Source organism: Peromyscus californicus, unplaced genomic scaffold (assembly GCF_007827085.1).
Source record: "Peromyscus californicus insignis strain IS unplaced genomic scaffold, ASM782708v3 Scaffold_18__1_contigs__length_77618521, whole genome shotgun sequence".
NCBI classification, from domain to species: domain Eukaryota; kingdom Metazoa; phylum Chordata; class Mammalia; order Rodentia; family Cricetidae; genus Peromyscus; species Peromyscus californicus.
In genome coordinates, this window is record NW_026294480.1 from 6635735 (window position 1) to 6662382 (window position 26648).

Below are 26648 nucleotides of genomic sequence, written 5' to 3' on the forward strand. Positions count from 1 at the left end.
GCCAGAACCCCAGTTCAAGCCTCCCTATAATTATCATCATTGGCAGCATCTGGCTAGGTCCATCCCCAGATGGAGAAAAGTACCTTATCAGAGATACCTCTATACTCTCTAAGAACAGACTTAAGCATCCAGGCTGCCCATTTGAGAAGGCCTGGTGGATGTGCCAATTAAGCTTAACTTCCTCCTTTCCCAAACCTTACCTCCAGTTCCAGATCTCCCTTTAACTATCACCAGAGGCATCTAGCTGTGCACAGGCTGTCGAGCAACTGAGCACACTTTCCCCCACCCTGCAGAAAAACGGCAGATAGCTTGGATAGATAGGAGCCACAGGAAAAAAGAGGACAGTTTTATTTTATCCCATTGACCTAGCAACTTACAGATTCTTAACATTTTCTACCAATCACGTTTGAGGTTATAGTTGAGCACATAAGATCCCTCTTCTTAGCTATTACCCGAATTTAGTCTTTAGTTAATTCATTCCCCATTGGTCACTTCCCTTTGGGGTTGCAATGATAATTAATGGTTATTGCCCCTCTATATGATTCTTATCACCCCTCCATTTGACCCTGGAAGCCTGGCTTTGCACTGCCAAGGGAATACTGCTTGTAAGTGTATATATACCAGGACTTCCAGGGCACTGGAGGACAAAAAGAGAAAAGAGAATGGAAGAACTAGATGGGTAAAAATTTGAGAGGAACAAACTGAGATGGGGAAGAACTAGATTGAAGGGCTGGAAGAGAGGACTAGAGGAATGAGATGGAGGATGAGGAAGAGCCAGATGGGGAAGTACTAGCTGGGTAAGATTAAGCTGAAAAGGACCTAGATGAGGCAGAATTAAGACAAGAGAATTAAGATAGAACTTAGAGGGAGCAATAGATAAGTATAGAGAGAAATCAGGTAAGAAAGGAGCTAGGCACGAGAACAGAACTGAAGCTGTGTATATAGCATGTTATGCCAGAGGAATTAAAGCAAGTGGACTATAGAGCTCGGTGTGTTGAGATTCTATTTCCCGAAAATAGTCCTCGCCGAGGGTAGTTCTCTCTCCTGAGTCCCTGGGATGTATAATATTAAGGCTGGTCCCTCTAATATTATACAGAGAAGATCAAATATAGTATCTATGTTGGAAACATAAAATAACAAAATAAAAAAATAATTCATTTTATTTTTCTATTATCAGCTTGATACAATACAAATTCTTATCCTAATAGTGAAATGTTTCACTGAAGCTTGCCCAGTGACTGAGTAAAACCAAAACTTATTATAAACCAGTCATCCAGTCATCCTAGGGTCCGCACTGCTTTGTAGCCTCCCTGGTACTGTGGGTTGCAGTCTGATTGTTCTTTGCTCTATATCTCGAAAAAGGGCAATCTTACCAAAAGCAATCTACAAATTCAATGCAATTCCCATCAAAATCCCAATACAATTCTTCACAGACTTGGAAAGAACAATACTCAATTTCATATGGAAAAACAAAAAACCCAGGATAGCTAAAAGAAATCTGTATAATAAAGCAACCTCTGGAGGCATCCCCATCCCTGACCTCAAGTTCTACTATAGAGCTATACTAATAAAAACAGCTTGGTACTGGCATAAAAACCAAAATACAAACCAATGGAATCAAACTGAAGACCCTGACATTAATCCACATACATATGAACACCTGATTGTTGACAAAGAAGCCAAAACTATACAATGGAAGAAAGAAAGCATCTTCAACAAATGGTGCTGGCATAACTGTATGTCCAAATGTAAAAGATCACAAATAGATCCATATCTGTCACCGTGCACAAAACTCAAGTCCAAGTAGATCAAAGACCTCAACATAGATCTAGTGACACTGAACTTGATAGAAGACAAAGTAGGAAGTACTCTTGGCACCGGAGATCACTTCCTAAATAAAACATAAGCAGCACAGACACTGAGAATAACAATTAATAAATGGGACCTCCTGCAACTGAGCAGCTTTTGTACAGCAAAAGACACGGTCAGTAAGACAAAAAGACAGCCTACAGAAAGGGAAAAGACCTTCACCAACCCCTTTTCTGAGAGAGGACTGATCTCCAAAGTATATAAAGAATTTAAGAAACTAGACATCAAAATACTGAACAGTCCAATTAAAAAATGGGCTAAAGAGCCGGGAGGTGGTGGCGCACGCCTTTAATTCCAGCACTCGGGAGGCAGAGACAGGCAGATCTCTGTGAGTTCAAGGCCAGTCTGGTCTCCAAAGCGAGTTCCAGGAAAGGCGCAAAGCTACACAGAGAAACCCTGTTTTGAAAAACCAAAAAAAATAAATAAAAAAATAAAAAATAAATAAAAAATGGGCTAAAGAGCTAAATAGAGAATTCTCAAAAGAAGAATCTCAAATGGCTGAAAGACATTTAAAGAAATGCTCAACATCCTTAGTTTTCAGAGATATGCAAATCAAAACAACTCTGAAATACCACCTTACACCTGTCAGAATGGATATGATCAAAAACACTAATGACAGTCAATGTTGGAGAGGATGCGGAGCAAGAGGAACACACATTCACTGTTAGTGCGAGTGCAAACTTGCACAACCACTGTAGAAATTAATGGCAGTTTCTCAGAAAATTGGGTATTGATCTACCTCAAGACCCAGCCATAACACTCTTGGACATATACTCAAGGAATGCTCAATCATACCACAAAGATACATGCTCAACTATGTTCACAGCAGCACTATTTGTAATAGACAGAACCTGGAAACAACCTAGATGCCCGTAAACTGAAGAATGGATTAGAAAATGTGGTACAGGGCTGGAGAGATGGCTCAGAGGTTAAGAGCACTGCCAGCTCTTCCAGAGGTCCTGAGTTCAATTCCCAGCAACCACATGGTGGCTCACAACCATCTGTAATGAGATCTGGTGCCCTCTTCTGACATGCAGGCAAGAACACTGTATACATAATAAAAAAAAAATCTAAAAAAAAAAAAAGAAGAAAAAAAAGAAAATGTGGTACATATACACAATGGAGTACTACTCAGCAGAGAAAAACAATGAAAGCATGAAATTTGCAGGCAAATGGAAGGAACTAGAAAACACCATCCTGAGTGAGGGAACCCAAACCCAGAAGGACAAACATGATATGTACTCACTCATAAGTAGATACTAGATACGGAAACATGAATTATATAATTATTTTACAAAATAAACATCACATTCCTTACTCTGTACGTTAGATGTCTGGACATGTTTTTGGATTTTATAATCCATATGTTGTTTCTGATTCTTCTTAAAGCAACAGTATGTGGAGTGTGTCCAATAAGGATTTAGGACACGCACTCTCATAGATCTGACTTAAATTCATACAGATGCTGCCGAGAAGAGAACATTGGAATGCAGATTTTGAAAGAGTTGGTCATGGAACCACACACACCTTTCAACTCACAATATGTTGCTGGATTTGATGACGACTCTGGAGGACACTAGGACAGACACAAATACAACCAGAGCTGACGATGTGATCATATTCAATCAATGAATCATAATCAATGAATACCTGGGCTGCTCAGGTTTACTCCTTACATATGTATTTGATTCCTGTTCAAATCTTCTGCAATGTCTCTCCATGGACTCTATATAATCATATAGATGGATCAACAGGAACTGAATGTCATCACCCAGCACACCTCCCCTCCAGAGTTTTCCAGACATGACATATCTAACACAGCAAGGCTCATGCATGAGTTGTAAACACAAGGAACTCCCTCCCTCACACTGAAATTAGAATACAATGAAAGAAGCCTGGGAGGAAAGAGACAGGACTGCTCAACAAGGGGAACTGGATTGGACCTGTGAAGAGCAGGAACCAGCATTAGCATTTGGCTTCACTGGTTGGACATGGCAGTGCCCATGTGAAGGACAGGGAGGAAGTGGTTTTGTTCTGGATAACTGCAAGAAGCATCTGCACACAGTGGAACCTCTGGTGTAAGGACAGGGGAAGGCATCCCAGCTGTAGCTGAAGAAAAAGACCCAGGAATGTAACCACAGCAGCCGTATCACTCAAGAACTGCAGAATGGAAATGAAGAAATAATGTAGTCTCGGATTAGATACGAAAGGAGCAACCTGAAAAAAATAAATAAAACCAGAAGAAATCAACATCAGGTCATGACAGTAACAAACACAGATTAATATCCAAAAAGAATGAACAATCACTACATATAGGGAGGAATATTTTAGGCAGTTAAAGAGAAATTCTTCCTCACAGAGTAAATGAAAACAAGTATGTAATCACCAAAATTTAATACCTATAACGAAAGCATGATAGTGAATGAAGAGGCCTAACTTAACATCAGTGCAGCCATGACAGGCTGCAGACTAATGATACAAGGACTAGGACTCACCCTTACTATAACCAGGAGAAGCAACAGACTGTAACCTGCAGGAGACCAATCAAAATTGAGACAAGTACTAAAAGCTCTAGAACACAAAGAATAGCTTACATAATTTGTATATAGTTTGCCAATTTTCTTGCAGCAATGCCCATACCAGTCACTGTTTAACAAAACCTCTGTTACCTCACTCCTGCCCAATCAGGAGTTCAACCCTCATCTGAATCTGGAATTTTCCTACCCCCATCCTTTACTCCTTAAAAACCCTGCCTCAACTGAGCTCAAGGCTCTCCCTGATCCAACTGCTGTGCTGGAATGGACAGAGAGCCCAAGCTTATGCTTACAATAAAGGTTCTTTGCTTTTGCATATGAACTTGGACTCCTGGTGATCTCTTGTGGGCTCATGACACATAAGAGTGAAAAAAAGTCTCAATTACACATGGAATAGACCATAGAAATTAAGGACATGTAAGATAAATGAAATGAACAAAAGAAAGTATCAAGTCCATAAAATATGTTCAAGTGTTTCCTGTTACAGAATCAGGTAGCATAAGCTGTCCTTGAATTTGTTTTGAAATACAGGAGGGCCAGACGGTCCTGCCTGCCCCTCACATGTGCAGAGATCTCAGGGATGTGCAATAGAGTAGACTTTCTTTCCTATCAAAGGTCTGTTTGCTTTAAATCAGATGAATAAACACAGAGTTCTATGAGCTCTTCCTCACCCTGCTGACCTGACACAAATGCCTGGCACTGGAACCCAAGGCCATGAGAGTTTTTCATCTGTTCCTAGGAACCCTGCTTGCAGACAAACTCAATAATGTCAAGGCTAGATGAAGACATGTTGACAAAACCATTTGGGGACAAGCAGACATTCTGCCTTTTTTATTTACTCAACTCTAAATCAGGATTAAAGGAACTGTCAAAAATTTAAGAAAACCCACCCTCAAGGTGAATCTGGGTTCAGCTTCTCTAGTCCCCATTCAGCTTTGGACTGAGTCTTTCCCTCCATATGACTGCAGAATGTGTATATTCTCGCCCTAATCAAAGTTTTTCTATAGTAGCTGATTCTGGCAGATTTCCCAGAACTGCTGGCCTCAGGTTTTTCCTCCCTTAATTCTCGAACTGGCAGAGAGGATAAACACAATCAAGACCTCAAGACCGTTATACTAGGCCAGCTACAGAGTTCAGGAAAGACCCGAAACCGCGTTTGCTCTACAAATATTGAGAAATCTGACAGCGTCCATATGAGAACGGCTCAGCTATAGAAGCATGCTTCCTCACCAAAGCTGCAGTGTGCTCCCAGCTCCAACTCAGGAGCAGGCAGTCAGCTGACCACCATCAGTTTGCAATCCTGGACTTTGCACTATCATCTACTCCGCACTACCAGGCATCTCTCCTGTCCCAGAAGCACAAGATGAACTCGGGCTGCACGTGGCGTCCTAAGGAAACCATCACTCAAGGCACAGTCCCTATCACCCTCTCCCCAGAGCTGAGCTGAAACCCCACGTGACTCAACCAGTTCAGCACAGCACTCCAAGGAAGCTTATTCCGACCTTCCACCCAAGTCCGCAACCTTCCAAGAAGGAACCCAGGACCCCACATAGCGACTCAGACTGAGCTGCACCCTGGACCAACCTCCATGTCAGAGATGCAACAGGATTGTAGAGCAGGGTTGGACTCTCGCCCAACTTTGAAGAAGACCCTCCTTTGGCGACCGAAAACCGGAAAAGGATTTTCTTGGCCGCTTCCTGTGACGTCACAGTCGCATGGACTACATTTCCCAGAAGTCTGTGCGAAGGAATTCCTGGACTCCTTGTGTGATAGTTACTCCTCCTGGATTAGTTCCGGCTGCCTGCAGTAGAGATGGGACTGAGAAACAGAGTGAGTGGGCTGGACAGCTGTTAGGCCTGAGAAAAACCAACTGCACGAATGTCTGATTAAAGCAAGCTTCATGTTACAGGAGCACCAGGAACTGATCAGTTGGCTTTCTCTCCCAAAGTCGGTATTTCAGAGAGCAGCCCCTCGTTGCCTTTTGGGGTCCATTCTAGGGGAAGAGTTAAGGTTAATAGAAAACAGATGTCGAGATAATTGGGCCTTAGAAGTGATGAAATTTAAAAAATAAAAAATGCTAGTTCACTAATACATCATATGGCAGGGGAATCATCAAGGTATCTGGAAAACCATTTTCGTAAGGCAAAAGTGCAATCATATTACAGGTTATTTTTGTAAGGCAAATTGTGAGCATACATCATTGGGTCACAAGTTCAGCATAGGTTGAAACATGTTTTGGAGGGTACATTAGGCTTAGTAATCAGAAACATTCTTGTAAACTATGTGGATTTAATATCAATATAAAAAAAATGTGGTTTCTTAACAACAATTTGGCTACTGTTTTGGTTTCAAATAGCCATGGGGAGTCAGTCTGGTGTTCACCACCTGATCTACAACACCAGATGTGTGAATGTGTGCTGCTGGAGATTTTCTTGGCTCTTCTGGGAGCCCGCCAACCAGCTCCCAAATAAATTCATTCACGGACGCTTTTTCTTATTTATGAATGCTCGGCTTTGCCTTGGCTTAGCTTCTTTCTTGTCAGCTTTCCTTAATTTATTACATCTACCTTTTACCTCTGGGCTTTTCCCGTTCTCTTATTTCTGTGTCTTACTCTTACTCTGTGGCTTGCTGTGTGTGTAGCTGAATGGCTGGCCCCTGGAGTCCTGCACTTCTGGCTGCTGGATCTCTAATCCCTGTTTCCAGATTTCTCCTTCTATTTATACTCTCTGCCTGCCAGCCCTGCCTATCCTTTCTCCTGCTTTGCTATTGGCCAGTTCTTTATTAGACCATCAGGTGTTCTACACAGACACAGTAACACAGATTCACAGAGTTAAACATGTACAACATAAACAAAAGTAAAGCGCCTTAAAAAAATTCTACTACAAATGTGAGTCGAGACTTTAACAGAAATATTAGGCTTACAGGTCATTTCTGGTGCACATGTTCTCATTTTACTTACTACAGCATTAAAAAAAAAATCATGTTGATCAGTTGTACTTTAAAATGATAAAGCAATACTGTGTGGGATAATCTTTTTTTGTACACTGTGAAAATCTGTCTTTGCCAAGGCACCTTCTGATATCTTTAATAGAGCTGAGTGGCCAATATCGAGGCAGGAGAGGACAGGCAGGATTCATGGGACAGAGCAGAAGAAATGAATCCAGTTGCAAGGAGACACCTGCTACTTGAGGACCAAGACAGGCATACAGAATGGTGGAGACAATTAAAGAGAAGCCATGGGGCAGATCGAAGATTAATGAAGGCAGGTTAAATTGAGTTATAAGAGGTAGCTAGGGAAAAGCCTACACTAAAGGGCAAGTGTTCATAATCACTAAGAAATCTCCCTGAATGTGCTCCCCATGCTGGATAACCTTGCCCAGCTTTTATGCAGAGGGAGGAGCTCAGTCCTACCTCAACTTGATATGTCATGCTTTGTTCAAGCACATGGGAGGCCTGCCCCTTTCTGAAGGGAGACAGAGGAGGAGTGGATGGGAAGGGGAATAGATGTGAGTGTGTGTGTGTTTGTGGGGGGAATTGGAGGGGACGAGGGAGGGGAAACTGTGATTGGTATGTAAAATAAATGAAAAACCATTAATAACATAAAATAAAAGGAGTCTTCCTGTCGTTATTTCAGACTGTTGGTCCAGACAAGTAAGGAAAACTGCACAATACAGTAACGTGAATGAAAAGTATCTTTAAGAAGATTTTGAATCCAGCCTTGTTCTCCGTGAATGTGCTAAGTGCTCAGAGGCTTCTGACAAATGGACCCAATCCAAACCTGGACTGGAAAATTTAGAGACATTCTCTGGGGTGGGGGGTGGGGAACAGAAGACAAAAACAAAACAAATAAACCCAAAGTAAAGAAATTGAGGAAAAGATGAACAAAAAAGTGGAGGAAATCAATAAAGAAGTTGAGAAAAAGTCAAACAAAAAATGGGAAGAAATCTATAAAGAACTAGAGGAAAAGACATATAAAAAATTGGAAGAAAGCAACAAATCCCTTAAAGAAAACCATGAAGAAGCAAGGAAACAGGTGAGGGAAACAGTTCAGGACATGAAAAGGGAAAAAGAAACAGTGAAGAAGACACAAGCAGAGGGAATGCTGGAAACAGAAAATCTGAGTAAACGAACAGGAAACACAGATGCAAGCAAGTATAACCAACAGAATACAAGAGATGGAAGAGAGAATCTCTGGTGCAGAGGATACAATAGAGGAATTGGATTCGTCAGTCAAAGAAAACAACAAAGCCAAAAAAGTCATAACACAAAATGCCCAAGAAATCTGGGACACCATGAAAAGACCAAACCTAGGAATAATAGGGATAGAAGAAGGAGAATACCAACTCAAAGGCACAGAAAATATACTAAACAAGATCATAGAAGAAAACGTTCCCAACTTAAAGAAGGAAACACCTATGTTAGATACAAGAAGCCTATAGAACACCAAACAGACTAGACCCCCCAAAAGTCCCCTCACCACATAGTAATTAAACAACTAAACCTACAGAATAAAGAAAGAATATTAAGAGCAGCAAAGGGAAAAGGCCAAGTGACTTATAAGGCAGACCCATCAGAATAACACCCGACTTCTCAGTGGGGACTTTGAAAGCCAGAAGGACCTGGACAGAGGTAATGCAGATACTAAGAGACCATGGAGGCCAGCCTGGACTAATATACCCAGAAAACTTTCAATCACCATAGACAGAGTGAACAAGACATTCCAAAACAAAACCAGATTTAAACAATACCTGTCCACAAATCCAGCCCTACAGAAAGCACTAGAAGGAAAATTCCAACCTAAGGAAGTCAGATATACCCATGAAACACAGTCAATAGATAACCCCACAGCAGTAAATCCCAAAGAAGAGAAATACACACACACTACCACCAAAAAATAATGGGAATTAACAATCACTGGTCATTAATATCCCTTAATATCAATGGACTTAATTCTCCTACTAAAGAACACAGGCTAACAAATGGATACAAAAGCAGGACCCATCATTCTGCTGCATATAAGAAACACATATCAACTTCAAAGATAGACACCACTTAAAAATAAAAGGCTGGGAAAAGTCTTTCCAATCAAATGGTCTTAAGATGCAAGCTGTTGTAGCTACCCTAATATCCAACAAAATGGACTTCAAACTAAAATCAATCAAAAGAGATCAAGAAGACATTACATACTCATCACAGAAAAGATCCACCAAGATGAAGTTTCAATTCTGAACATTTATGCCCCACAAAGGCACCCACATATGTAAAACAAACATTACTAAAGCTTAAATCACACATATAACCCCACAAATTAATGGTGGGAGACTTCAACACCCCACTCTCATCACTGGACAGATATGCCAGGTCGAAACCTAACAGAGAAATAAGGGACTTAACTGATGTTATTACTCAAATAGACTTAATCGATATCTACAGAACATTCCACCCTAACAAAAAAGAATATAATTTCTTCTCAGCACTCCATGGAACCTTCTCTAAAATCCACCACATAAATGGTCAAAAAGCAAATCTCAACAGATATAAAAAAAATTGGAATAACCTCCTGTTTTCTATGGTTTAAAGTTAGATTTCAACAACAACAAAAATTACAGGAAGCCTACAATCTCATGGAAACTGAATAATGCTCAACTGAATCACCAATAGGTCATGGAAAAAACAAAGAAAGAAATTAAAGATTTCCTAGAATTCAATGAAAATGCATGTACTATATACCCAAACTTATGGGACACTATGAAAGCAGTGCTAAGAGAAAAATTCATAGCACTAAATGCCCACATAAAAAGGTTGGAGAAATCTCATACTAGTGACTTAATAGCATACCTGAAAGCTCTAGAACAAGACGAAGTAAAGTCACCCAGGAGGAATAGACACCAGAAAATAATCAAATTGAGAGCTGAAATCAATAAAATAGAAACAAAGAGAACAATACAAAAAATTAATGAAGCAAAGAGTTGAATTTTTGAGAAAACCAACAAGATAAACAAGCCCTTATCCAAACTAACCAAAAGGCAGAGCGAGAGCATCCAAATTAACAAAATCAGAAATGAAAAGGGAGACAAAACAACAGACAATGAAGAAATCCAGAGAATCATCGGGTCATACTTCAAAAACCTGTATGCCACAAAATTGCAAAATCTAAAAGAAATAGACAATTTTCTGGATAGGTACCACATACCTAACTTAAATCAAGACCAGATAAACGATTTAAATAGTCCAATAACCCCTAAGGAAATAGAAACAGTCATTAAAAGTCTCCCAACCAAAAAAAGCCCAGGACCAGATGGTTTCAATGCAGAATTCTACCAGATCTTCAACCAAGAGAATACTAACACTCTTTGAATTGTTCCACACAATAGAAACAGAAGGAACATTACCAAACTCCTTCTATGAGGCTACAATTACCCTGATTCCTAAACCAAACAAGGATACAACAAAGAAAGAGAACTACAGACCGAAGTCCCTCATGAACATTGATGCAAAAATACTCAATAAAATACTGGCAAGCAGACTCCAAGAACACATCAAAACAATTATCCACCATGATCAAGTAGGCTTCATCCCAGGGAAGCAAGGGGGGTTTAACATATGAAAGTCTGTCAATGTAATACACCACATAAACAAACTGAAAGAAAAAAACCACAAGATCATTTCATTAGATGCAGAAAAGGCATTTGACAAAATCCAACACCCCTTCATGATAAAGGTCTTAGAGAGATCAGGAATACAGGGAACATACCTAAACATAATAAAGGCAATTTACAGGAAGCCAACAGCCAACATCAAATTAAATGGAGAGAAACTCAAAGTGATTCCACTAAAATCAGGAACAAGACAAGATGTCCGCTCTCCCTATATTTATTCAATGTAGTACTTGAAGTTCTAGCTAGAGCAATAAGACAACAAAAGGAGATCAAGGGGGTTACAAATTGGTAAGAAAGAAGTCAAGCTTTCACTATTTGCAGATGACATGATAGTATACATAAATGACCCCAAAAATGTCACCAAGGAACTCCTACAGCTGATTAAACACCTTCAGTAATGTGGCATGACACAAGATTAACTAAAAAAAAAACCAGTAGCCCTCCTATATACAAATGACATACGGGCTGAGAAAGAAATCAGAGAAACATCACCTTTACAATAGCCACAAATTATATAAAATACCTTTGGGTAACTCTAAGCAAGTGAAGGACCTGTATGACAAGAGCTTTAAGTCTCTAAAGAAAGAAATTGAAGAAGATATCAGAAAAGGGTAAGTTCTCCCATGCTCATGGACACAGGTAGGATTAACATAGTAAAAATGGCAATCTTACCAAAAGCAATCTACAGATTCAATGCAATCCCCCAGTCCTGGAAAGAACAATACTCAACTTCACATGGAAAAACAAAAAAACTAGGATAGCCAAAATAATCCTGTACAATAAAGCAATCTCTGAAGGCATCATGATCCCTGAATTCAAGCTCTACTATAGAGCTACAGTAATAAAAACAGCTTGGTACTGGCATAAAAAGTGACAATGCGGACCAATGGAATCTAATTGAAGACACTGACATTAATCCGCACAGGCATGAACACCAGATTTTTGACAAAGAAGCCAAAACTTCACAATGGAAAAAAGAAAGTATCTTCAACAAATGATGCTTGAATAACTGGATGTCAACATGTAGAAGATTGCAAATATATCTATATCTGTCACCATGCACAAAACTTAAGTCCAAGTGCATCAAAGACCTCAACATAATTCCAGTTACTCTGAACCTAATAGAAGAGAAAGTAGGAAGCTGTCATGAACACATTGGCACAGGAGACCACTTCCAAAATATAACACCAGTAGCACAGACACTGAGAGCAACAATTAATAAGTGGGACCTCTTGAAACTCAGAAGTTTTGTAGGGCAAAGGACATGGTCAATAAGACAAAAACGACAGCCTACAGAATGGGAAAAGATCTTCACCAACCCCACATCTGACAGAGGGCTGATATCCAGAATATATAAAGAACTCAAGAACTAGATATTAAAATACTGAACAGTCCAATTAAAAAATGGTCTATAGAGCTAAACAGAGAATTCTCAAAAGAAGAATCTCAAATGGCTGAAACATTTAAGTAAATTCTCAACATCCTTAGTCATCAGAGAAATGCAAATCAAAATGACTCTGAGATACCATCTTACACCTGTCAGATTGGCTATGATCAATAACACTAATGACAGTCAATGTTGGAGACGATGTGGAGCAAAGGGAACACTCCTCCAGTGTTGGTAGGAGTGCAAACTTGTACAACCACTGTGGAAATCAGTATGGCCGTTTCTCAGAAAATAGGGAATCGATCTACATCAAGACCCAGTCATACCACTCTTGGGCACATACTCAAGGAATGCTCAATCATACCACAAAGATACATGCTCAACTATGTTCATAGCAGCATTATCTGTCATAGCCAGAACCTGGAAACAACCCAGATGCCCGTCAACTCAAGAATAGAATTAAGAAAATGTGGTACATATACACAATGGAGTACTACTCAGCAGAGAAAAACAATGAAAGCATGAAATTTGCAGGCAAATGGATGGAACTAGAAAATATCATCCTGAGTGAGGGAACCCAAACCCAGAAGGACAAACATGGTATGTACTCACTCATAAGTAGATACTAGATACAGAAACATGAATTGTATAATTATTTTACAAAATAACCATCACATTCCTTACTCTATACGTTAGATGTCTGGACATATTTTTGGATTTTAAGAGTCCATATGTTGTTTCTGAGTCTTCTTAAAGCCAACAGTATGTGGAGTGTGTCCAATAAGGATTTGGGACACGCACTCTCATAGATCTGACTTAAATTCATACAGATGCTGCAAAGAAGAGAACAATGGAATGCAGATTTTGAAAGAGTTGGTCATGGAACCACACACACCTTTCAACTCACAATATGTTGCTGGATTTGATGACGACTCTGGAGGACACTAGGACAGACACAAATACAACCAGAGCTGACGATGTGATCATATTCAATCAATGAATCATAATCAATGAATACCTGGGCTGCTCAGGTTTACTCCTTACATATGTATTTGATTCCTGTTCAAATCTTCTGCAATGTCTCTCCATGGACTCTATATAATCATATAGATGGATCAACAGGAACTGAATGTCATCACCCAGAACACCTCCCCTCCAGAGTTTTCCAGACATGACATATCTAACACAGCAAGGCTCATGCATGAGTTGTAAACACAAGGAACTCCCTCCCTCACACTGAAATTAGAATACAATGAGAGAAGCCTGGGAGGAAAGAGACAGGACTGCTCAACAAGGGGAACTGGACTGGACCTGTGAAGAGCAGGAACCAGCATTAGCACTTGGCTTTACAGGTTGGACATGGCAGTGTCCATGTGAAGGACAGGGAGGAAGTGGTTTTGCTCTTGCTAACTGTAAGAAGCATCTGCACATATTGGAACCTCTGGTGTAAGGACAGGGGAAGGTATCCCAGCTGCAGCTGCAGAAAAAGACCCAGGAATGTAACCACAGCAGCCATATCAGTCAAGAACTGCAGAATGGAAATGAAGAAATAATGTAGTCTCGGATTAGATACGAAAGGAGCAACCTGAAAAAAATAAATAAAACCAGAAGAAATCAACATCAGGTCATGACAGTAACAAACACAGATTAATATCCAAAAAGAATGAACAATCACTACATATAGGGAGGAATATTTTAGGCAGTTAAAGAGAAATTCTTCCTCACAGAGTAAATGAAAACAAGTATGTAATCACCAAAATTTAATACCTATAACGAAAGCATGATAGTGAATGAAGAGGCCTAACTTAACATCAGTGCAGCCATGACAGGCTGCAGACTAATGATACAAGGACTAGGCCTTACCCTTACTATAACCAGGAGAAGCAACAGACTGTAACCTGCAGGAGACCAATCAAAATTGAGACAAGTACTAAAAGCTCTAGAACACAAAGAATAGCTTACATAATTTGTATATAGTTTGCCAATTTTCTTGCAGCAACGCCCATACCAGTCACTGTTTAACAAAACCTCTGTTACCTCACTCCTGCCCAATCAGGAGTTCAACCCTCATCTGAATCTGGAATTTTCCTACCCCCATCCTTTACTCCTTAAAAACCCTGCCTCAACTGAGCTCAAGGCTCTCCCTGATCCAACTGCTGTGCTGGAATGGACAGAGAGCCCAAGCTTGTGCTTACAATAAAGTTTCGTTGCTTTTGCATATGAACTTGGACTCCTGGTGATCTCTTGGGGGCTCATGACACATAAGAGTGAAAAAAGTCTCAATTACACATGGAATAGACCATAGAAATTAAGCACATGTAAGATAAATGAAATGAACAAAAGAAAGTATTTATCAAGTCCATAAAATATGTTCAAGTGTTTCCTGTTACAGAATCAGGTAGCATAAGCTGTCCTTGAATTTGTTTTGAAATACAGGAGGGCCAGACGGTCCTGCCTGCCCCTCACAAATGCAGAGATCTCAGGGATGTGCAATAGAGTAGACTGAAGTCTTTCCTATCAAAGGTCTGTTTGCTTTAAATCAGATGAATAAACACAGAGTTCTATGAGCTCTTCCTCACCCTGCTGACCTGACACAAATGCCTGGCACTGGAACCCAAGGTCATGAGAGTTTTTCATCTGTTCCTAGGAACCCTGCTTGCAGACAAACTCAATAATGTCAAGGCTAGATGAAGACATGTTGACAAAACCATTTGGGGACAAGCAGACATTCTGCCTTCTTTATTTACTCAACTCTAAATCAGGGTTAAAGGAACTGCCAAAAATTTAAGAAAACCCACCCTCAAGGTGAATGAATCTGGGTTCAGCTTCTCTAGTCCCCATTCAGCTTTGCACTGGGTCTCTCCCTCCATATGACTGCAGAATGTGTGTATTCTCACCCTAATCAAAGTTTTTCTATAGCAGCTGATTCTGGCAGATTTCCCACGGGTGAACTGCTGGGCCTCAGGTTTTTCCTCCCTTAATTCTCGAACTGGCAGAGAAGATGAACACAATCAAGACCTCAAGACCGTTATACTAGGCCGGCTACAGAGTTCAGGAAGGACCAGACCCCGTTTGCTCTACAGTTTCTGAAAATCTGACAGCGTCCATGTGAGAATGGTTTCCCCAGGTAGCTGCTCACTTAGCTCCCAGCTCCACCTCAGGAGCAGGCAGTCAGCTGACCATCATTAGTTTGCAATCCAGGACTTTATACTATCATCCGCACTACCAGGCAGCTCTCCTGTCCAGGAAGACCAAGGCGGACTCGGGCTGCACGTGGCGTCCTAAGGAAACCATCACTCAAGGCACAGTCCCTATCACCCTCTCCCCAGAGCTGAGCTGAAACCCCACGTGACTCAACCAGTTCTGCACAGCACTCCAAAGAAGCTTATTCTGACTTCCCACCGAAGTCCGCTCCCTCCAAGACAGAACCCCGGACCCCACATATTGGCTCAGACTGAGCTGCACCCTGGACCAACCTCCATGTCAGAGATGCAACAGGATTGTAGAGCAGGGTTGGACTCTCGCCCAACTTTGAGGAAGACCCCCCTTTGGCGACCAAAAGCCGGAAAAGGATTTTCTAGGCCGCTTCCTGTGACGTCACAGTCGCATGGACTACATTTCCCAGAAGTCTGTGCGAAGGAATTCCTGGACTCCTTGTGTGATAGTTACTCCTCCTGGATTAGTTCAGGCTGCCTGCAGTAGAGATGGGACTGAGAAACAGAGTGAGTGGGCTGGACAGCTGTTAGGCCTGAGAAAAACCAACTGCACGAATGTCTGATTAAAGCAAGCTTCATGTTACAGGAGCACCAGGAACTGGTCAGTTGGCTTTCTCTCCCAAACCCGGTATTTCAGAGAGCAGCCCCTCATTGCTTTTTGGGGTCCATTCTAGGGGAAGAGTTAAGGTTAATAGAAAACAGATGTCGAGATAATTGGGCCTTAGAAGTGATGAAATTTAAAAAATAAAAAATGCTAGTTCACTAATATATGGCAGGGGAATCATCAAGGTATCTGGAAAACCATTTTCGTAAGGCAAAAGTGCAATCATATTACAGGTTATTTTTGTAAGGCAAATTGTGAGCATACATCATTGGGTCACAAGTTCAGCATAGGTTGAAACATGTTTTGGAGGGTACATTAGGCTTAGGAAACAGAAACTTATTCTTGTAAACTATGTGGATTTAATATCAATATAAAAAAATGTGGTTTCTTAACAACAATTTGGCTACTGTTTTGGTTTCAAATAGCCATGGGGAGTCAGTCTGGTGTTCACCACCTGATCTACAACACCAGATGTGTGAATGTGTGCTGCTGGAGATTTTTTTGGCTCTTCTGGGAGCCCGCCAACCAGCTCCCAAATAAATTCATTCACGGACGCTTTTTCTTATTTATGAATGCTCGGCTTTGCCTTGGCTTAATTTCTTGACAGCTTTCCTTAACTTATTACATCTACCTTTTACCTCTGGGCTTTTCCCGTTCTCTTATTTCTGTGTCTTACTCTTACTCTGTGGCTTGCTGTGTGTCTGGCTGCTGGATCTCTAATCCCTGTTTCCAGATTTCTCCTTCTATTTATACTCTCTGCCTGCCAGCCCTGCCTATCCTTTCTCCTGCTTTGCTATTGGCCAGTTCTTTATTAGACCATCAGGTGTTCTACACAGACACAGTAACACAGATTCACAGAGTTAAACATGTACAACATAAACAAAAGTAAAGCGCCTTAAAAAAATTCTACTACAAATGTGAGTCGAGACTTTAACAGAAATATTAGGCTTACAGGTCATTTCTGGTGCACATGTTCTCATTTTACTTACTACAGCATTAAAAAAAAATCATGTTGATCAGTTGTACTTTAAAATGATAAAGCAATACTGTGTGAGATAATCTTTTTTTGTACACTGTGAAGATCTGTCTTTGCCAAGGCACCTTCTGATTTCTTTAATAGAGCTGAGTGGCCAATATCGAGGCAGGAGAGGACAGGCAGGATTCATGGGACAGAGCAGAAGAAATGAATCCAGTTGCAAGGAGACACCTGTTACTTGAGGACCAAGACAGGCATACAGAATGGTGGAGACAATTAAAGAGAAGCCATGGGGCAGATCGAAGATTAATGAAGGCAGGTTAAATTGAGTTATAAGAGGTAGCTAGGGAAAAGCCTACACTAAAGGGCAAGTGTTCATAATCACTAAGAAATCTCCCTGAACGTGCTCCCCATGCTGGATAACCTTGCCCAGCTTTTATGCAGAGGGAGGAGCTCAGTCCTACCTCAACTTGATATGTCATGCTTTGTTCAAGCACATGGGAGGCCTGCCCCTTTCTGAAGGGAGACAGAGGAGGAGTGGATGGGAAGGGGAATAGATGTGAGTGTGTGTGTGTTTGTGGGGGGAATTGGAGGGGACGAGGGAGGGGAAACTGTGATTGGTATGTAAAATAAATGAAAAACCATTAATAACATAAAATAAAAGGAGTCTTCCTGTCGTTATTTCAGACTGTTGGTCCAGACAAGTAAGGAAAACTGCACAATACAGTAACGTGAATGAAAAGTATCTTTAAGAAGATTTTGAATCCAGCCTTGTTCTCCGTGAATGTGCTAAGTGCTCAGAGGCTTCTGACAAATGGACCCAATCCAAACCTGGACTGGAAAATTTAGAGACATTCTCTGGGGTGGGGGGTGGGGAACAGAAGACAAAAACAAAACAAATAAACCCAAAGTAAAGAAATTGAGGAAAAGATGAACAAAAAAGTGGAGGAAATCAATAAAGAAGTTGAGAAAAAGTCAAACAAAAAATGGGAAGAAATCTATAAAGAACTAGAGGAAAAGACATATAAAAAATTGGAAGAAAGCAACAAATCCCTTAAAGAAAACCATGAAGAAGCAAGGAAACAGGTGAGGGAAACAGTTCAGGACATGAAAAGGGAAAAAGAAACAGTGAAGAAGACACAAGCAGAGGGAATGCTGGAAACAGAAAATCTGAGTAAACGAACAGGAAACACAGATGCAAGCAAGTATAACCAACAGAATACAAGAGATGGAAGAGAGAATCTCTGGTGCAGAGGATACAATAGAGGAATTGGATTCGTCAGTCAAAGAAAACAACAAAGCCAAAAAAGTCATAACACAAAATGCCCAAGAAATCTGGGACACCATGAAAAGACCAAACCTAGGAATAATAGGGATAGAAGAAGGAGAATACCAACTCAAAGGCACAGAAAATATACTAAACAAGATCATAGAAGAAAACGTTCCCAACTTAAAGAAGGAAACACCTATGTAGATACAAGAAGCCTATAGAACACCAAACAGACTAGACCCCCCAAAAGTCCCCTCACCACATAGTAATTAAACAACTAAACCTACAGAATAAAGAAAGAATATTAAGAGCAGCAAAGGGAAAAGGCCAAGTGACTTATAAGGCAGACCCATCAGAATAACACCCGACTTCTCAGTGGGGACTTTGAAAGCCAGAAGGACCTGGACAGAGGTAATGCAGATACTAAGAGACCATGGAGGCCAGCCTGGACTAATATACCCAGAAAACTTTCAATCACCATAGACAGAGTGAACAAGACATTCCAAAACAAATCCAGATTTAAACAATACCTATCCACAAATCCAGCCCTACAGAAAGCACTAGAAGGAAAATTTCAGCCTAAGAAAGTCAGATACACCCATGAAACACAGGCAATAACCCCACAGCAGTAAATCCCAAAGAAGAGAAATACACACACACTACCACCAAAAAATAATGGGAATTAACAATCACTGGTCATTAATATCCCTTAATATCAATGGACTTAATTCACCTATAAAAAGACACAGGCTAACAAATGGATACAAAAGCAGGACCCATCATTCTGCTGCATATAAGAAACACATATCGTGCACTGGCACACAGTAGGCGCTCAATAAATGTTGAATGAATGATTTAAAAAAAAAAAGAAATACATATCAACTTCAAAGATAGACACTACTTAAGAATAAAAGCCTAGGAAATGTCTTTCCAATCAAATGGTCTTAAGATGTAAGCTGTTGTAGCTACCCTAATATCCAACAAAATGGACTTCAAACTAAAATCAATCAAAAGAGATCAAGAAGGACATTACATACTCATCACAGAAAAGATCCACCAAGATGAAGTTTCAATTCTGAACATTTATGCCCCACAAGGTAACCCACATATGTAAAACAAACATTACTAAAGCTTAAATCACGCATATAACCCCACAAATTAATGGTGGGAGACTTCAACACCCCACTCTCATCACTGGACAGATATGCCAGGTCGAAACCTAACAGAGAAATAAGGGACTTAACTGATGTTATGACTCAAATAGACTTAATCGATATCTACAGAACATTCCACCCTAACAAAAAAGAATATAATTTCTTCTCAGCACTCCATGGAACCTTCTCTAAAATCCACCACATAAATGGTCAAAAAGCAAATCTCAACAGATATAAAAAAAATTGGAATAACCTCCTGTTTTCTATGGTTTAAAGTTAGATTTCAACAACAACAAAAATTACAGGAAGCCTACAATCTCATGGAAACTGAATAATGCTCAACTGAATCACCAATAGGTTATGGAAAAAATAAAGAAAGAAATTAAAGATTTCCTAGAATTCAATGAAAATGCATGTACTATATACCCAAACTTATGGGACACTATGAAAGCAGTGCTAAGAGGAAAATTCATAGCACTAAATGCCCACATAAAAAGGTTGCAAAAATCTCACACTAGTGACTTAACAGCACACCTGAAATCTCTAGAAGAAGAAGAAGAAGCAAAGTCACCCAGGAGGAATAGACACCAGAAAATAATCAAATTAAGAGCTGAAATCAATAAAATAGAAACAAAGAGAACAATACAAAAAATTAATGAAGGAAAGAGTTGTTTCTTTGAGAAAACCAACAAGATAGACAAGCCCTTATCCAGACTAACCAAAAGGCAGAGCGAGAGTATCCAAATTCACAAAATCAGAACAGAAAAGGGAGACATAACAACTGACACTGAGGAAATCCAGAGAATCATCAGGTCATACTTCAAAAACCTGTATGCCACAAAATTGCAAAATCTAAAAGAAATAGACAATTTTCTGGATAGGTACCACATACCTAACTTAAATCAAGACCAGATAAACGATTTAAATAGTCCAATAACCCCTAAGGAAATAGAAACAGTCATTAAAAGTCTCCCAACCAAAAAAAGTCCAGGACCAGATGGTTTCAATGCAGAATTCTACCAGATCTTCAACCAAGAGAATACCAATACTCTTTAAATTGTTCCACACAATAGAAACAGAAGGAACATTACCAAACTCCTTCTATGAGGCTACAATTACCCTGATTACCAAGCTAAACAGTGATGCAACAAAGGAAGAGAACTACAGACCAATCTCCCTCATGAACATTGATGCAAAAATACTCAATAAAATACTGGCAAACAGACTCCAAGAACACATCAAAACAATTATCCACCATGATCAAGTAGGCTTCATCCCAGGGAAGCAAGGGGGGTTCAACATATGAAAGTCTGTCAATGTAATACACCACATAAACAAACTGAAAGAAAAAACCCACAAGATCATTTCATTAGATGCTGAAAAGACCTTTGACAAAATCCAACACCCTTTCATGATAAAGGTCTTGGAGAGATCAGGAATACAGGGAACATACCTAAATACAATAAAGGCAATTTACAGGAAGCCAACAGCCAACATCAAATTAAATGGAGAGAAACTCAAAGTGATTCCACTAAAATCAGGAACAAGACAAGGATGTGCGCTCTCCCTATATTTATTCAATATAGTACTTGAAGTTCTAGCTAGAGCAATAAGACAACAAAAGGAGATCAAGGGGGTTACAAATTGGTGAGAAAGAAGTCAAGCTTTCACTATTTGCAGATGACATGATAGTATACATAAGTGACCCCAAAAATGTCACCAAGGAACTCCTACAGCTGATTAAACACCTTCAGTAATGTGGCATGACACAAGATTAACTAAAAAAAAAAAAAAAACCAGTAGCCCTCCTATATACAAATGACATACGGGCTGAGAAAGAAATCAGAGAAACATCACCTTTACAATAGCCACAAATTATATAAAATACCTTTGGGTAACTCTAAGCAAGTGAAGGACCTGTATGACAAGAGCTTTAAGTCTCTAAAAAAAGAAATTGAAGAAGATATCAGAAAAGGGAAAGTTCTCCCATGCTCATGGACACAGGTAGGATTAACATAGTAAAAATGGCAATCTTACCAAAAGCAATCTACAGATTCAATGCAATCCCCCAGACCTGGAAAGAACAATACTCAACTTCATATGGAAAAACAAAAAACCCAGGATAGCCAAAACAATCCTGTACAATAAAGCAATCTCTGAAGGCATCATGATCCCTGAATTAAGCTCTACTATGGATCTACAGTAATAAAAACAGCTTGGTACTGGCATAAAAAGTGACAATGCGGACCAATGGAATCTAATTGAAGACACTGACATTAATCCACACAGGCATGAACACCAGATTTTTGACAAAGAAGCCAAAACTTTACAATGGAAAAAAGAAAGTATCTTCAACAAATGGTGCTTGAATAACTGGATGTCAACATGTAGAAGATTGCAAATATATCCATATCTGTCACCATGCACACAACTTAAGTCCAAGTGCATCAAAGTCCTCATCATAATTCCAGTTACTCTGAAACTAATAGAAGAGAAATTAGGAAGTTGTCTTGAACACATTGGCACCGGATATCACTTCCTAAATATAACACCAGTAGCACAGACACTGAGAGCAACAATTAATAAGTGGGACCTCTTGAAACTCAGAAGCTTTTGTAGGGCAAAGGACATGGTCAATAAGACAAAACAACAACCTACAGAATGGGAAAAGATCTTCACCAACCCCACATCTGACAGAGGGCTGATATCCAGAATATATAAAGAACTCAAGAAACTAGACATTAAAATACCTAACAGTCCAATTAAAAGATGGTCTATAGAGCTAAGCAGAGAATTCTCAAAAGAAGAATTTCAAATGGCTGAAACATTTAAGGAAATTCTCAACATCCTTAGTCATCAGGGAAATGCAAATCAAAATGACTCTGAGATACCATCTTACAACTTTCAGAATGGCTAAGATCAAAAACATTGAAGACAGGGGTTGGGGATTTAGCTCAGTGGTAGTGAGCTTGCCTAGCAAGCACAAGGCACTGGGTTCAGTTCTCAGCTCTGAAATAAAAAAAAAATTAAAAAAAAGAATGCAACGCATTTGGGGGCTGGAGAGATGGCTCAGAGGTTAAGAGCACCGACTGCTCTTCCAGAGGTCCTGAGTTCAATTTCCAGCAACCACATAGTGACTCACAACCATCTGTAATGACATCTGATACCCTCTTCTGTATACATAATAAATAAATCTTTAAAAAAAATTGAAGACAGTTTATGTTGGAGAGGATGTGGAGCAAGCAGAACACTCCTCCACTGTTGGTGGGAATGCAAACTTGTATAGCCACTTTGGAAATCAGTATGGTGGTTTCTCAGAAAATTGGAAATCAATCTTCCTTAAGACCCAGCTGTAGTACTCTTGGGCATATACCCATGGCATGCTCAATCATACCACAAGGACACATGCTCAACTATGTTCAGAGCAGCATTACTTGTAATAGCCAGAACCTGGAAACAACCTAGATGTTCCTCAACTGATGAATGGATAAAGAAAATGTGGTATATATACACAATGGAGTACTACTCAGCAGAGAAAAACAATGACATCATGAGAGAGGTAAGCTAGACTCAGAAAGACAAACATGGTATGTACCCACTCATAAGTGGATACTAGATGTAAAGCAATGGATAACCAGAGTGCAACCCATAGCTCCAGGGAGACTAGATAGTAAGGAGGACCCTAGGAAAGACACAGGAATTCCCCAGCAATGGAGACATAGATGACATCTACATGAGCAAACTGGGCATGGGTGGTAGTGGAGAGCAAGGGATGGGGGAACGAGAGCTTAGGGGAGTGGGAGGTTCGAGCTGGATCAGGAACAGAGTGGGAGAACAAGGAAAGAGATACCATGATAAATGAAGCCACCATGGGAATAGGGAGAAGCATAGTACCAGGGAGGTCCCCAGGAATCCACAAAGATGACTCCACCATAGACTACTAGCAATGGTTGAGAGGGTGTCTGAGCTGACCTACTCTGGTGATCGGATGGCTGAATACCCTAACTGTCATCATAGAACCCTCATCCAGTGACTCATGGAAGCTGATGTAGAGATCCACAGCCTCCCAGGTAAGCTCCAGGAATCCAATCAACAAGAGAGAGGAGGGATTCTATGATCAAGAGATACCAAGACCATGATTGGGAAAAGTATAGAGACAACTAGACAAACTAGTGGAAACACATGAACTGTGGACCAATAGCTGAGGAGCCCCCATGGTACTGTACTAGGCCCTCTTGATAACCAAGACAGTTGTTTAGCTTGAACTGTTTAGGGGTCCCCTAGGCAGTGGGACCGGGACCTCTCCCTAGTGCATGAACTGACTTTTTGGAACCTAGTGCTTATGGTGAGACACTTTGTGTAGCCTTGGTGCAGGGAGGAGGGGATTGGACCTGCCTCAACTGAATGTACCAGGCTCTGCTGACTCCCCATGGGAGACCTTGCCTTGGAGGAGGTGGGAATGGGGGGTGGGTTGGGAGCTTAGGTGGGGGGTGGGAGGAGGGAAAACAGGGGAATCTGTGGTTGATATGTAAAATGAAAAGAAAATCTTTTAATAAAAAAAGGAAAAATATTGTATTAATAATTCAAAATCCATACTAATGTATTTTGAGATTAACAGTATTTTATCATTTCTTTTTTTATCATTTCTATATAACAACACCCCATTTTCTTTAGAAAGAGATTGACTATGACCATTAACCATTTATAATAATGTGAGAAATTCATGGATGTTTGAAAAGGAGAGTTATTTATTAAGGGATGAAATGGGGATCACACACTCACTAATTCAAAAGAAAGATGGAATAGGCTCCAGACCAGATGGCCAAATTGTGTCAGGAAGCCTTCCATGTCCAAGAGAGCATGCGACCCTCCCTTTTCCTTTTAAGAGGTCAGGTAGATTGCTGTGGAATGGTCTGTATGTCAAGTGTGTTGCTGATTGGTCAATAAATAAATCACCGATTGGCCAGAGACCAGGCAGGAAGTATAGGCAGGACAAGGAGGAGAATAAAGCTGGGAAGTGGAAGGCTGAGTCAGAGAGACACTGCCAGCCGCCATGATGAGAAACAGCATGTGAAGATGCCAGTAAGCCACGAGCCATGTGGCAAGGTATAGATTAATGGAAATGGATTAATTTAAGCTGTAAGAACAGTTAGCAAGAAGCCTGCCACGGCCATACAGTTTGTAACTAATATAAGTCTCTGTGTTTACTTGGTCGGGTCTGAGTGGCTGTGGGACTGGCGGGTGACAGATTTGTCCTGACTGTGGGCCAGGCAGGAAAACTCTAGCTACACAGCCCAGAGTACCAGGATTGTCGTATTGGAGCCGATCTCAGAGTACCAGGATTGTCGTATTGGAGCCGATCTCAGAGTACCAGGATTGTCGTATTGGAGTCGATCTCTCTAATAGTTACAGCAGATTTCATACTTGTCTAGTCTTACACTTTAAAGTCACTGTTGCCTCAAATGAGAATGTCCCCAGTAGGGTCATATATTTGAATATTGGTTCCCAGTTGGTGAGAACAGTTTGGCAAGGAGGCAAGGTGTGACCTTATTGCCAGGGATGTCATTGGGGGTTGGGGGAGATGGGCTTTGAAGATCTTCCAAGATTCCATGTTATTTCCAGTCAGCTTTCTCTGTTTCCTATTTGTGGATCAATGTGTAAGTTCTCTGCTATTACTCTAGTACCATGTCTACCTACCTTCTGCCATCCTCTCTACCAGAAGACTACACCCCTATGGACCCTTGAGCAACACATTAAATTCTTTCTTTTCTGATTCATCATACAGCAATTAAAACATTACCAAGATACCCACTCATCTCTGTGATGTTCTAATGAAGAGAGAAAAAACGTCTAGTTACTCCACATTGGTCTATGATCACAGACTAAACAAACATTCCATCCAAGTACCAATCTTCATGAAACAGTGAGTTCACTGGGGTTAATGGCAGGAGCATGGCTGAAGGATGAGAACAGAACAGGGATTACTTAGAGGTAGCAGCAGCAGTGGAAGCAGCACTAAAAAGCTTACTGGATGCTAGGTGAGAACCCAAACAAGCCACATCCCTGCAGCTCACTGTATGACTTGCAGGCAGTTCCACTGATGAGGTGGTCTCCGCCCCTTCAGTCCTTACAGCTTATATAAACTTCAGCAGGGAGGGTCCTGTGAATCTTGTAAATGTCTAGGAATTTCCCATGCCTATTACACGTGTACTTCCTGAAGGTGAATGAAACCCCTTTAGGTTGGGATATTTCACTTCAGAGGATATTTCTCTTGGTTGCATTGCATATACTGTCATGATGGAGGGAACATGAATGATTTGATAAAACATTGTTTAGAGTGTCATGGTGGACTTCCGTAAGATGGAGCCATATACATCTAGAGAGGGTCTTGCCCCATTGATCTACCATAGAAGTTTCCTAACAGATATTACCAGAAAGTTTGTCTCCTATTTGATTCTAGATCTCACCATTTGAAGAGTCATACACTTTGGGCAACTGAGTTTGAAAGCCATCTACAGCAGGGTGACCCCATCTGCTCTAAGTGTCCTGGTAGTGAGTCTCAGAAATACTTCTTAGCTTAGATACTATATCTTGCTTTGCAACTTGGCAATTGCATGAACATGACGGACAGGAGTCTGTAAAATTCTCCAAACAACCTAAAGCCCTCAGTGGTACTAAAATGACTAAAGTCTATCTTGACCTGACTACACTGGGTTTGCTTAAACACTGCTAAGCACTCATCTTCCACATTGACATGGATTCTGCTTTCAAAACCATGTCTTCAGGCTTATGTGACTAGTAATTTTCCATATCAGCCCATTTACTATCCATGAACATCTTGTTTGCAGTCTTAATTTCTCTACACATTTCATAAATTCTTTAATTTGTTACTTAGTAGCCTCACTCTTGTTCCTGACTTTCCATAACATTAGTCATCATAGACTAGGAAAAAAATACAATGGAACATAAAAGAACAGGAA

General features: G+C 40.4%; 1 protein-coding gene across 6 annotated transcripts in view; it reads right to left on the reverse strand.

Moving 5' to 3' along the window:
- Positions 1-26648, reverse strand: part of LOC128113353 (zinc finger protein 58-like) — a 46734-nt gene that overhangs the window by 19505 nt on the left and 581 nt on the right. Inside the window, exons 1-2 of one of the 6 annotated variants that reach the window (XM_052742960.1) lie at positions 15926-16058; positions 5988-6221 (exon numbers count right to left, since the gene is read on the reverse strand). The exons of 1 other annotated variant lie outside the window; for it this stretch is intronic. Coding sequence is in view for 2 of the 5 variants with exons in the window: in XM_052742964.1 (XP_052598924.1) it covers positions 15926-15931 (6 nt within the window). In the remaining 3 variants the exon portion in view is untranslated. 4 more of the 6 variants (XM_052742961.1, XM_052742959.1, XM_052742964.1 and 1 more) reach the window with 4 other exon arrangements.